This window comes from Prionailurus viverrinus, chromosome E3 (assembly GCF_022837055.1).
Source record: "Prionailurus viverrinus isolate Anna chromosome E3, UM_Priviv_1.0, whole genome shotgun sequence".
NCBI classification, from domain to species: domain Eukaryota; kingdom Metazoa; phylum Chordata; class Mammalia; order Carnivora; family Felidae; genus Prionailurus; species Prionailurus viverrinus.
Window position 1 is genome coordinate 7,995,550 of NC_062576.1, and position 13,560 is coordinate 8,009,109.

The window sequence follows — 13,560 nt, forward strand, 5'->3', positions numbered from 1 at the left end:
TCCCGCGGCGGCCGCTCCTCTCTGTTTGTGTTTGTAGCAAGATGGCTGCCCGCCTCGCACCACGTGACGCGGACGCTGGGCCGCGGGGCCGCCCCCTCCGCCGCCGCCGCCGCCGCCGCCGCCGCCGCCGCCGCCCCCGCCCCCGCCCCCGCCCCCGCCCCCTCCGCGGCTCCGGTCCCCCGCGACCCGCACGGCCAGGCGCCCGCCCCGCGCGCCCGGCGAGGAGCCCCAAAGCCCGCCGCCCGGACCCCCCCCCCCGACACGTGACCCGGGGCCTGGCTCATCACGTGACGCAGGGCCTGCAGCGGGCCGGGGGTGGGGGTCCCCGGGGCGCTCCCCGGCTGCCCCTAGGCAAGTGACGCGTGACCGTCGCGACGGAGGCCGCCGCAGGTGGCATCGCAGGGCTCTGAGTTTCGCCAGTCGGCTTCCTCCGGGAAGCCCGCCTGGATTGAAGGAGACAACTTTTAATCCAGATGTGTGTTCACTCAGACGTTCTGGGATATATGAAATAAGTGAGGAACTAATCACTTGGAAACTGTCCGAAGCAGCACTGGCTGGTGAGACCTAGAGTTTCTATCTGGCGCCGCCACTGACTAGCTTCTAGACTTCGGGGGAAGCATTTGATACCTTCGGGCCTCGGTTTCTCGTTTGCAGTCAGGTATTATTGCAGTTCTCCGCCCCACCCCTGACCCTCACTCCACTTCCTTCCCGGAGTGCTGAAAGAATTAAAATAGGTGAATATGAAAGGCTGTGAAAAGAGAGAAATTACTATGCAAATGCGAGTAGTAGATTGACACCTCCTTTGTTTAAAAAAGGGGTTTTCCAGAATCCTTGAACTTTTCAGGATGAACAAGTGTTCTGGTGTTTTCACCTTTTTTTTTTTTTTTCCAGTTATTCCAGAATGTATACTTTGCTTTCCAGCTTCCTATAATAGCTGTTACCAAACACAATGTAATGCTTAGGATATGGAGAAGTAAAGTCAGACTTAGAACTTGAGTCCCTTGTGTTGTGCCATAATGGAACACAGACCTCAGGAGCTACCAGAAGGCCCTTTGTTCCTGCACTGAGCATTCCCCAGGCTTCTGTGCACTTGTAGTTTTAGTGTCTGCTTTTTTCCGTTCCCTTGACTTTCTTGCAGTCAGGATTTCTTAGTGCTGCCAGTCTAGCTGCTTGCTCCCAGGCTGGAAAGTGGAATTATTTTAGAGCAAGGGCTCCCGTGTGGGTTTCATTCATTACTGCCTGTGGCCTTGGAAATATCTCTTCCATCTCTGGATTGTGGGGTAAAGTACTTAACACAGTGCTTGACACAGGGCAGGTACTCCACCGGTGTTAGCTGGTAGGGGCTTCTGGTTCCACAGGGTCCACAATATTCTGATTGTTAACACTGTATAAAATGTATCAACAGAATACATTGGGTGAGAACTTATTACCTAAAGTTCATCAGCTTTTTTATAACAGTTGTTTTTTCTTAACTCAAAAGCTGTTGTCCTTGCTTTTTGTTTGTTTTTTAACTTTTCTAGATTGTGTCCTGGGTGGTTGAAGTTCCCAGCAGCCTAATCTCGGAATGAGTAAAGCCTTAGCGTGTTTGGTTAATTAGCAACGTGAGATTGCAAATTTTGGTGGAGACATGGTACAAGGGAAAAGAGGGACCTCTGTCGACTGGTAGCTGTAGGGACTGTAGCTCTGTGGACTCAGCTGTGCTGAGCTGGAAGAAAGGCAGGATTTAGGAAAAGTGGGGGTCAGCTTTATAATAGCCGCAATCTAGGCTGATGGGAGAAGAGTAGATGGGTAAGAAGAAAAGCAGAACTTCAGCTGAATGCTTTGAATGCTACCATAAAAATGTATTTGATCAGGGCGCCAGGGTGGCTCAGTGGGTTAAGCATCGGATTCTTGATTTCAGCTAGGTTGTGATCTCATGCTTTGTGGGATCAAGCCCTGCGTTGGGCTCTGTGCTGACAATGTGGAGCCTTCTTGGGATTCTCTCTCTCTCTCAAAATAAGTAACTTTAAAAAAAAAAGTGTTTGATTATAGAGTAGCACCCACTAGATGCAGCCTGGCAAGGAGCACAGACTAGACTCCAGAGTCCAAGATTGGAGTGATCACCAAAGGTTCCTTGTGTTCCAACTTGTGACTGTAGCCAAGTAATCTCCTCCAGCTGTAAAGTTGGGGAAAACGCTCTGGCTGCTGCCGCTGAAGACATGGGAATTTGAATCTGTTAAGCACCCTCTTTGAGAAAAGAAACTGAAATCAGAATTGTGTATCTCCCATACAGAATGAAAGAGAAAATTACAAAAAAATCACTTAGACCTAAAATGTTTTTGTTTATTCAGGTGCTATGGTGTAAAATGCCTTGGTCTATGTTGTTTTAAATTGCTTTTGAAGTAAAGAAAGAGATTTGGCGAGATGATTAATCGAGATGAAAGGGAGGTGCCAGATAAGTTTAAAGAGCCAAGTTCTGCCCTTTTTCCAAATGGCAGATTCCTCTGTAGTGATTACCTTCAATGAAACGCAAAAAAGATAAGGACCATCTTAATGTCACATCAGTTTCTTACGGTGCCTGGCCTCACCCACATAAATCATGAACCTTTATATTTATCTGGATGTCAAGAGTTCAGAAACCACATTTTAGATCCCATGAAAAGACACATATCCTGAGTAATGGAGTGATCGTTCATAAACTATTTATTGTTAATTGTCAGACAAAATGGGCCTCAAAATGAATTTATTGCATTCAGAATTATTTTCTGCCACGATCTAAGATTTTGTCTTAGCGTCTCAAGTTACGAATGACCTACTCGTTGCTGAACCCACTGGTCCATTATCTTTTTTTTTTTTTTTTTTTTTTTTTTTTTTGAGAGAGGGTGCAAGTGAGAGGGGGCAGAGAGAGAATCTCATGAGGGGCAGAGAGGGAAAAGGCACTAACCCAAAGCAGGGCTCGAACTCACGAATCATGAGATCATGACCCAAGCCAAAGTCTGATGCTTAATGGATTGAGCCACCCAGGTACCCCCACTGGACCATTATCTTATGCGGCCTGTCAGCAGCATAGACACAGCTGATCACTCCCTCCTCCAGGAAATGCTTTCCTTCCATAATTTCCAGGACACCATACTCCCTGGTTTTTCTTCCTACCTCACCAGCTGCTCCTTCTGCATCCTTTGTGGTTCCTTCCTTCTTCCTTAACACAATGCTCAGTCTTTCCAGACCTATCCATTGTAATGGGAGGGACTGCACAGGCTATGAGCCCCAATGCTAGACATTCCTATCTCAGCTTAGCCACTGCTTCCTTTGGAAAACCTTGGATCTCCTCCAGGTCACATTGGCTGTTCTTTCTTCCTGGGGGCCCCACCGAACCCTGTACATGCTCCCCATTTAGCACTGGTCTCACCATTTTGTTCATCTTCCACACGAAACTGTGAGCGGCTTAGCACAGAATTCTGTGATGTAACTAGTATTCCAACAGCCTATCAAGTCTTGATCCACTTGTTACTGCTGAGAAGTTTGTTTGACCATTGACCCGTCGAAAGACACCTGGGTTATTTCCAGTTTGGAGCTGCTACAAATAAAGCGGCTATGGACATTGGTTTTTTAACATTTATTTATTATTGAGAGAGAGAGCATGAACAGGGGAGGGTCAGAGAAAGAGGGAGACACAGAATCTGAAACAGGCTCCAGGCTCTGAGCTGTCAGCACAGAGCCCGACGCAGGGCTCGAACCCACGGACCACGAGATCATGACCTGAGCCGAAGTCGGATGCTTAACCGACTGAGCCACCCAGGCGCCCCAGTGAACAGGTTTTTAAATGCCTTTGAGTGTTGTTGCTGGGTCATAGGCTAAGCGTATATATGGTTCATTTTATTTTTATTTTATTTTATTTTTTATTTTTAAAAATTTACTTATTTATGTTTAAAGCTTATTTATTTTTGAGAGAGAGAGAGAAGGGAGAGAAAGACAGAGAGAGGGAGAGAGAGGAAGAGACAGAATCCGAAGCAGGCTCCAGGCTTCGAGCTATCAGCACAGAGCCCGATGCGGGGCTCGAGCTCACAGACTGTGAGATCATGACCTGAGCCAACCAGGTGACCAATCATGACCTGAGCTCAACCGACTGAGCCACCCAGGTGCCCCTGTATGGTTCGTTTTAGAAGAAACTGCCCAACTCTTTTGCAGAGTGGCTAGACCATTTCTCGTTCCCACAAGCAGTGTGTGAGACATCCAGTTTCCCTGCTTTCTTGTGAATACTTGGTTGGTAAGATTTTTTTCTTTTAGACGTTCTGATAGATGTGTGGTGGTGCCTCATCATGGTTTTAATTTGAGTTTCCTCAACGGTTAACAACTTTGTATATTTTATGTGCATATTTGCCACCCTTACACCATCTTTACCTAAGCGTCAGTTCAAGACTTTTGCCCATTTTCTAATTGGGTTGTTTGTTTTCTGACTCTGGAATTTAGAGAGTTTATTCTGGATACGAATCCTTTGTCTGATATGTAATTTGCAAATATTTTCTCCCAGTCGATGGATGGCTTCTCTTTTCATTCTACTAACGTGATCTTTCACAGGGTTAAAGTTAATTTAAAAAAAATTTTTTAATGTTTTATTTATTTTTGTGAAAGAGAAAGAGAGAGAGAGTACAAGCAGGGGAGGGGCAGAGAGAGAGGGAGACACAGAATCCGAAGCAGGCTCCAGTTTCTGAGCTGTCAGCACAGAGCCCGACACGGGGCTCGAACTCACAGACCGCGAGATCATGACCTGAGCCGAAGTTGGACGCTTAACCGACTGAGCCACCCAGACGCCCCATTCTTTCTTTCTTTCTTTCTTTCTTTCTTTCTTTCTTTCTTTCTTTCTTTCTTTAATGTTTATTTTTTAAAGAGAGAGAGAGAAAGAGCACGCGAGAGAGCGAGCATGAGGGAAGGGCAGAGATGGAGGGAGACAGAGGATCCATACCAGGCTCTGGGCTCTCAGCCCAGAGCCCAATGTGGGGCTCCCATTCTTGAACCGTGAGATCATGACCTGGGCTGAAATCGTTAGTCGGACACTTAACTGACTGAGCCACCCAGGTGCCCCAAGGTTCAATTCTTTATTCTTTTCTCCTTCAACTGCTTTTGCACCTTTGTCTGGCTGTATTTGTGAGAATCAATTTCTGGATTCTCTATTCCATCTTTTAAAAATGTCTTTTAGGTTTATTTACTTATTTTGAGAGAGAGAGAGAGCAAGCGGGATAGGGGCAGAGAGAGAGGGGGGAAAGAGAGAATCCCAAGCAGGCTCCACACTGTCAGCACAGAGCCTGATGCGGGCCCAAGCTCACCAACTGTGAGATCATGACCTGGGCTGACATCATTAGTCGGGGGCTTAACCAACTGAGCCATCCAGGCAACCCTCTAGTCCATTTCATTGATTTGTGTGTCTATCCCTTGGCAGATACTACACTGTCTTGATACTGTAGTAAGTCTCAAAATAAGGTATTGTGATTCCAACTCTTTCAAAATTGCTTTACCTTGCTTTGCCCTTGCGTGTTAACTTTACAGTGAAGTTGGTTAGATCTACAAAATTCTTGCTAGGATTTTCATAGGAATTGCCTTAAACCTAGAGTTCAGTTTGGAGAGAATTGATATCTTTACTATGTTCAGTGTTCTAATACATGGACATCTATTAATTTAGATCTTTGAGTTCTTCATCAGGGTTTTGTAGTTTTTAGCATACATATTCTTTGCGTGTTTTATCAGACTTATACCTAAATATTTCTTTCTCCTTCTACTTCCCTCACTCCTGACCCCCCTCTCTCTGGATTGTAATGGTACTGTTTTAAATTTCAGTTTCCAATAGTCATGTATGTTACCTGCAAATAGAGAATTTTATTTCTTCCTTTCCAATCTTTCCTTTGCTTTATTACACTGTATCCTTTTCTTGCCTTATTGCACTGGGTAGGACTTCAATAGTGAGGGTGGTTAGAGAAGATATCCTTGCCTTGTTCCTGATTTTAAGAGAAAACTGTCTTACATCTGTCTTATGTCATTAAATATGATTGTAGCCAGCTGTAGAGTTTCTGTAGATGCTCGTTAACAAGTTGAGGAAGTTCCTTCTGTTCTTTTATGATTTTTATTTTTAAAGTAATCTCTACACCCAATGTGGGGCTGGAACTCACAACCCTGAAATCAGGAGTCCTCACTCCACCAACTGAGCCAGCCAGGTGGCTCCCTTCTATTCTTTTTTTGCTGACAGTTTTTCTCATAAATGGATACTAAATTATGTTAAATGTTTTTTTCTGCATTGACTGATATGATCATATACATTTTCTTCTTTAGCCTGGTAAATGGTAGTGATTGATTTTCTATTTTTTGAGCTAGTCTGGCATCTTTGTAGTAAATTCTACTTGGTCATGGCTTATCATTCTTTTTATATACTGTTGGATTCAGTTTGCTAGAATTTTGTTGAGGATTTTTTCACCTTTTATCATGAGAAATATTGGTCCGTAGTTTTCTTTGTATAATCTTTGGTTTTGGCCTCATAAAATTAGTTAGAAAGTGTTCCTTCCTCTTCTGTAGAGAAGAGATTGCATAGAATTTGGTAGAATTCACCAGGGAAACCATGTGGACCTAGATGTTTCTTTTTCTAAAGGTTTTTTAAAACTACGAATGTAGTTACTTCAGTAGCCACAGGACTATTCAGATGATCTATTTCATCTCCTGTAAGTTCCATAGGTTGTGGTTTTCTAGGAAGTTGGTCCATTTCATCTAAGTTGTTGAATTTGTGTATAGCGAGTTGCTTGTACAAGGATACCCTGTTTTACTGCACTTTTTACAGACTGGAGGTTTGTGGCAACCCTGTCTCTTGGCACCACTTTTCCAATAGCATTTGCTTAAGCCTGTGTCTGTGGGTCATTTTGGTAATTCTCATATTTCAAACTTCATTATATTTGTTATGATCTGTAATCGTGATCACAACTCACTGAGAGCTGATGATGGTTAGCATTTTTCAGCAGTAAAGTATTTTTTAATGTTTATTTATTTATTTTTGAGAGAGAGAGAGAGAGAGGGCAGGGGAGGGACAGAGAGAGAGGGAGGGAGAGAATCCCAAGCAGGCTCTGTGCTATGAGCACAGAGCCCGACTTGGGGCTCAAACTCACCAACCATGAGATCATGACCTGTGCCAAAGTTGGACACTTAAATGACTGAGCCACCCAGGTGCCCCATCAGTAAAATATTTTTATGTTTTCAACAAAGTATTTTTAAATTAAGATACATGCTTTTTAAAAAAAGATATAATGCCATTGCAAACTTAATAGACTACTTAATAGACTATGATGTAAATATAACTTTTATATGTACTGGGAAACCAAAAAATTTATTTGGCTCACTTTACTGTGATATTCACTTTACTGCAGTGGTCTGGAACTGAACCCACAATATCTCCAAGGCATGCCTGTATTATTCTCTAAGTATCTTTTGCATATGAGGCTATCTTTAGTGCTATCCCCACTTTCATTTCTAGTAATCATAATTTAATTTTTTTTTTTTTTAAGATTTTATCTCCAAGTAATCTCTACACCGAACCTGCGGCTCAGACTTACAACCCCATGATCAAGAGTTGCATGCATGTTCTACTGACTGAGCCAGCCAGGCACCAGTTTTCCTTCTCTGGTTCTGACTTGTCAGTCTTGCTACATGCTTATCAACTTTATCGATCTTTTCAGAGAACTAGCTTTTCTTTTGAGTTTCTTTATTGTTTTTGTGTTCAGTTTGATTTTTATTCTTTTATTATTTCCTCACTTCTTTTTCCTTTGGCTTTATTTGGCTCATTTTCTAGTTCCTTGAAGTGGAAGCTTAGATTACGCTTCCATTCTTTTCAAAATACCATTCAGTGTTTCCAGAATACTCCTTGGTTCCTTGAAAAACAGTTTATCCATCAAAACTCAGCTCAGATGTCACTTTTGAGGCAGAATAGCCTTTCCTCCTCACGCCACATAAACCCCCAAACTTGTGATTAATGAAAATCTGAAACTAAAGGGAGAACTACAGGATTTGAATGATGCTGGGAGAAAAGTTCTCAAGAACCTGACCCCTTTCCAACCTGCAGTCAAATGGGGTCATAAAATGCCAACTCACATGCGTAGGCTTAAGTTTACAAGGTTATTTTGGGTTTCCCAGTGGCAGAACACGAATTATCATCCTTATTTAAATGTTGGGGCAACTCAAGCAGAGAATAGCTCTAGGTTCCCAATGCAGGTCTAACTCCTTTTTGAAGAGAACTCTCCAGAAACGATACCAATCTGGGCAGAGGAAACTCCTCCCTACTGCCATAGGGAGCCAGGAACCCGCAGGCGCTGCCTCGCCCTGCCCACCAGGGGGTGCACGTCCCTGCTGGGGGCGGGAGTGGGGGTGGACAGAGGACGATGAACTGGCGGGCAAAGGTTGAGAGGTGTAGGTCGGTCAGCATGCTCCGGGGGAGCCGTGAAGGCTGGGCCTACGTCTCGTAGCTTGGGTCTCCAAGGGCTGACTTTGGGGTCAGCCCTTGCAAGTGATAGGGGAAAGGGACAGATCCCCGTGACCTACTGGGGAGTCCAGAGGTGGCTTTTTCTGCCCGGGGCCCGACCTCGCCACTCAATCCCCTACTCAAGTCTCTGGGCATCAGGGGCCTTTGGCGGGGGGGTCAGTTCTGCCAACTCTGCCGCGCCTCCTCTGACCAGAGAAACCGCGATGAACGCGGGAGTCCAGACTTGCCTTCAGTCCCCTTCAGGTTCTCTTGAACTCGCAGCCCTTTTTTGGTCTTTGGCAGTCCCCTACCCCAAATCCTCCACGTCCTTAGAACAGCCTCCTGTCTCCCCTCTGAGATCCCGTTCGTGGGCCAGGAACTTGGACTGGCCTAGGAAAGCTGACTCTCCCGGGATTTGACTTAATACATGCCCCCCGCATCCGCGCTCAGCTTGCGTGGCATACACGTGGTAGAGCCCGTCTCTCAGATCTCTCGCGTTACTTAAACACGTCGCGCGGTTGCGCGAGCGCCCGAAGGGGCGGGGAGAACGGAGGCCGGGAAAGCGATTCGTGGATCACGCGGGCCGGGCCTCGGGGGGCGGGGCGCGCGTGCGCACTTGGCAGCCCTTTCAGGAGCCGGGAGCCGCCAGGGTGCCTGCGATCTCGCGATCCTGTTACGCGCGGCTTTCCTTCTCGTCCTGGGGCTTGTGGGTCGCGGGCCGCGCCCTCAGCCCGGGCGGGTCGACGCAAACTTGAGTGGTTCGGCCGGGAGTGGGCCGCGTGCTCTGGGAGAGCACTGTGGACTGGAGAGTGTAGGCGCGGGGGAAGGGGGCTGTGGAGGGACCTGAGGGTGGGGGAGATGTCCTGGATGAATAGGAACTGGGGGTGAGGGAGATACGCAAGTCCGAAGTGAGTGGGAGGGGACTGAGGCTGGAAGGGAAGAGGGGCGTTGAGTGCGCCCCCTCCTGTCTGCACCCTTTGGGCTAGAAACGGGGTAGGGAAGAAAGCGAAGTCGCTTGTCACCTCTCTCTGATCTCCCTCCCCGCGTCAGGGCGCACAGCATGGCGGAAAATCGAGAGCCCCGCGGGGCCGTCGAGGCTGAGCTGGACCCGGTGGAGTATACCCTTCGGAAGCGGCTCCCCCACCGCCTGCCCCGGAGACCCAATGACATTTACGTCAACATGAAGACTGACTTTAAAGCCCAGCTGGCCCGCTGCCAAAAGCTTCTGGACGGAGGGGCTCGGGGTCAGAACTCATGCAGTGAGATCTACATTCATGGCTTGGGCCTGGCCATCAACCGTGCCATCAACATTGCTCTACAGCTTCAGGCGGGCAGCTTCGGGTCCTTGCAGGTGGCTGCCAATACCTCCACCGTGGAGCTCGTCGATGAGCTGGAACCAGAGACTGATACCCGAGAGCCGCTGACCCGCATCCGCAACAACTCGGCCATCCACATCCGTGTTTTCAGGGTTACACCCAAGTAATCCAAATGAGGACGGCGTTGCCCACCTACCCCCAGGTAGCTAGGCTCAGATGTGGCTCTCCTTGTACTGAATGTGGCCATGGACCTCCTACCAGAGCCACGTAAGAGAAAGCCTGTTTCCCTTACAGCCCAGAGGACTCTGAACTGAGGGAAAGAGTATTGTCTCTTGTTGGGCCCAAGCCGTGGGTCTTACCGTCTTTGTGGTCTGTAAGCTTTGTCATCGACAATAAAAAATACCAAGTTGTGTTAGTATGCAGCTACCCCACTGCGGCTGGCTCTCCCCTGTGTGAATTCTGTGTGTGCCTGGAAAGGGAGAGTAGGAAACTTTACAAGTATTTAGGTACAGGAGGGGACCCCAAGTGTTTTCTGCCTTTACAGAGAGCGTAGATAGTATTACAGACTGTGTAAGAAAACAAACTGTAGTGCAATGCAAAAACCGGAGAATCCCAGTGTTTGCTTTAACATTTTGTGTACTCTCAGAGGAAGGCCGAGGGATGAGGTGTTCCATCTTGCCTGCTTAAAGTGCAGCAGGATGGTTGTGTACTCAAGAAGCATCGGGCTTTCTGGTGGTGATTCCCGAGACAGGAAAGGTGAGAATTTAAGGATGAAGGGAGCAAACAAAAACCGTGGGCCTTCCCTGTGTCAGACTCTATGATAGGGACTGTTTCATTTGATTCCCAGTCCTGCGGGGCCCGGGTGGTTCCAAGCAGTTGTGGTCCAGAGCCCTTTAGACCCTTCTTGACGGGCTGCTCCAGTGGGAAAGGAGAGCTTCCTCCCTGAATTACTGGGCACACAGGTAATCAGTAATTTTTGTTTGGGTGTTTGTAAGAGGATCTGATTTCTCATGTTTATCAAGCTGGAGTCACTGAAAGCAATGTTTATCAAAGTGGGTGGTGATCCATTTGTGGGTCTTGAAATCAATTCACTGGGTCGGAGCCATTTAGAAAGTTGTTTTTTTTTTTTTTTTTTCTTTTTCTATTAAAAAAAAGCCACTGAACCGGTGTTTTGTTAGTGACTTTCCAGTTAGGGGTAGGTGTAGAGTTACACATGTGCTACTTATGATATAAATTGTGTTTTTTACCATAGATCGAAGTCACAAGAGTTGGAAAGCCTCTGACCTAAAAGTAACAGAGGTTTTACTCTAATTTGCCTGAAGGCGGTTTGGTTTGGGGTTCTGAAAATAAGGCTTCTCATTTCTCAAAAACCCTCCCTCTGGCCTGGATATTCCTGTTGAGGGACTTTGATGCCAGGTGATTGACTGCCAGCAACTCGGGCAAGCAGACTCCTTACCAGACCAGTGCTTCATTCCAACAAACGTGCTGAGTGCCTACTGTGAGCCAAAGCCTGGGTTGGGCCCTGGGATACAAAATCAGTACAAAAACCCCTGCCTTCAAGGAGCCCCTCATTTAACTGGGAAGGTAGATACACAAATTTGTGAATGAGTGAGAAGGTGAGTTATGTAAGATGTAAGAGTAGCCATGAGTTGGGAATGTAGAGAATGAAATGGCTAGCTTCCTGCTGGAGTCTAAAATGGTTTCACTGTTGACTTGGGTATTGAAGGATGAATAGGAGTTTGCCAGGCAAAAGAGAGGAGAGGACAGACATCTTTGGCAGGGGGGTCACATGCACAAAGGGGAGTCATGAATAGGCAGCGTGTTTCGTGGGACTCGGTGGCTAGAAAGCAGGGGGCACTGGGGAGACTTAAGGGAGACAAGACCAGAGACATTTCTTTCAGGTCCCCCACCCCCACCCCACTCCATAGCCACCCACCTTGTCCCCCTATCAGCCTTGACTGCAAGGCTCCCTTGCCCTGGAGCCCCCCAGGAGCAGAATAGGGAGCTTGCTGGAACTATGTGTCTCTCTGCACGTATGTGTTCTCATCTCTCTGTGCTCCTGGCCCAGGCCCAGCTGAGGTGGTGGCAAGCAGCCCTTTTGCATTTGGTTTGTTTTGGCAGCTACCTCTCCCAGCCTATTTGTTGTTTCTACTCCAAGTCCTCTCACTGCTTGCCAATGGGGCTTCCCTCAGTGGCAGGTCTGCAGAAACAGCTCCTAGACATTGCTGCTGAAGGAAGAGCGGGTCCTGGAGCGTGCCCTTTAGTGTGTGGGGAGGTAGGGGGCGTGGGGGAGGCTCCTGCATCTGCTAGAGTCCATGCACCGTGGGCAGGGCAGGGCAGGGCACTCCAGATCCCTCCTGTAGGGAGGCCAACCAAGACCTCTCTTCCGCTTCCTTCTGTTGGCTGAAGCATCTTCCATCAGAGTTTGGGAAAAGGGAAGGGGGTGGGGCAGAAGGTGTGTCCCAGTGGGGTTCCCCTCCCTTCTTTTTACTCAACAGCTGCAGAGGCCACCATGCATTCAAAATGACCTCTTACTTCAAAAGCAGATCCCCAGAGGCCAGAATTGAAATGCCTTATTTTGGAGGAGGGTGTAGACATTTGCTCATCACCCATAGCATTATTGAGCAGTCACTAGTTGCAGGGATCTGTTAAGCATCCCGCCTCCCAGAGAGGGTGAAACTGGTCCTATAAAGTCAATAGGGAGTGAGACAGATTTAAAAAGGCAAATAATTGGCATAGTGCTGGGAGCCGTCCCTGGCATTTAGTACAGGCTCCACAAGTCAGAAAAGCTACTATTGTTAATGTGAGCCATTTTGCAAAGAAACGGTTTTGGGCCTCTCTGTGGGCATAGGGAGGGGGGTGGAAAGGGGATTTGTGTATTTGATTTACAAGGCCGGGTTACTAGTTCTGTTGGCTTTTACATTTGTGGCTTGCCTGGCAGAGAAGAAGACAGGCCCTAAGGACACATGAACTGGTTTGGACTGGGTGATGATCCTCCTGGGGAGGTCCTCATACTCAGTCTGGGCTGAGTGCAGGGTGCTTGGTCAGGAGTTGGGGGAAGAATGGCGTGTTCCTTAAACCCACGAACCTCTAGAGAAGGTGGTTGAAAAGTCTGTGATGAATGTAGTTTCTCAGGGAGCAGAGGTCCAATTGCACCAGGGTTTGGGGTGAGGCAAAGGTGATCCCACAAAGAAAGATGCCTGGATATGACCACTTAAGGCTCTGCCTTAATGGTCCATCTTTTTGTTAAAAAATTTTAATGTTTTTTTTATTTATTCTTGAGAGAGAGAGAGAGAGACAGAGCATGAGTGGGGGAGGGGGAATAGAGAGAGGGAGACAGAATCTGAAGCAGGCTCCAGACTCCGAGCTGTCACCACAGAGCCTAACGCGGGGCTCAAACTCACGACCTGAGCCAAAGTCAGACGCTTAACAGATTGAGCCACCCGGGCACCCCTTAATGGTGTCATCTTTGACTTGAATGTTGAAGGATGACTATAAGTTTGTCCGGCAAAAGAAATGCCATAATGGCATTATGGGTGCTTTTTAACTCCTATGTTTTGGTTTAGCCATATTTTCTAATTTTCAGCGATCACGTATCAGTTTTGTAATAAGAGAACATTAATTGTTTCCGAAGCGTGTTCCTTTGTTCTGTTCTCTAGGTGGGGTCATCAGGGGAGTTAGTGATCATACTGGTAAGATGACCTCAAGGAGAAGAAGTGATTTCATTGCCTGATCCAGTAACTAATAAATATCTAATGACTACACGGATGGATGTAT

At 47.1% G+C, this 13,560-nt stretch overlaps 1 protein-coding gene across 3 annotated transcripts; it reads left to right on the forward strand.

The window, feature by feature from the left end:
* Positions 1-245: 245 nt before the first annotated feature.
* On the forward strand, positions 246-10,214 carry POP7 (POP7 homolog, ribonuclease P/MRP subunit). Of its 3 annotated transcripts, none has more exons than XM_047837527.1 (2): positions 246-557; positions 9,518-10,214. In XM_047837527.1, the coding sequence occupies exon 2, from the start codon at positions 9,528-9,530 to the stop codon at positions 9,948-9,950; it is 423 nt and encodes a 140-aa protein (XP_047693483.1). In that variant the 5' UTR covers positions 246-557; positions 9,518-9,527; the 3' UTR covers positions 9,951-10,214. The 3 variants fall into 3 exon arrangements, with proteins under 3 accessions (XP_047693483.1, XP_047693484.1, XP_047693481.1); XM_047837528.1 differs by lacking the exon at positions 246-557 and adding an exon at positions 639-658; XM_047837525.1 differs by lacking the exon at positions 246-557 and adding an exon at positions 9,079-9,278.
* The last annotated feature ends 3,346 nt before the right edge of the window (positions 10,215-13,560 follow it).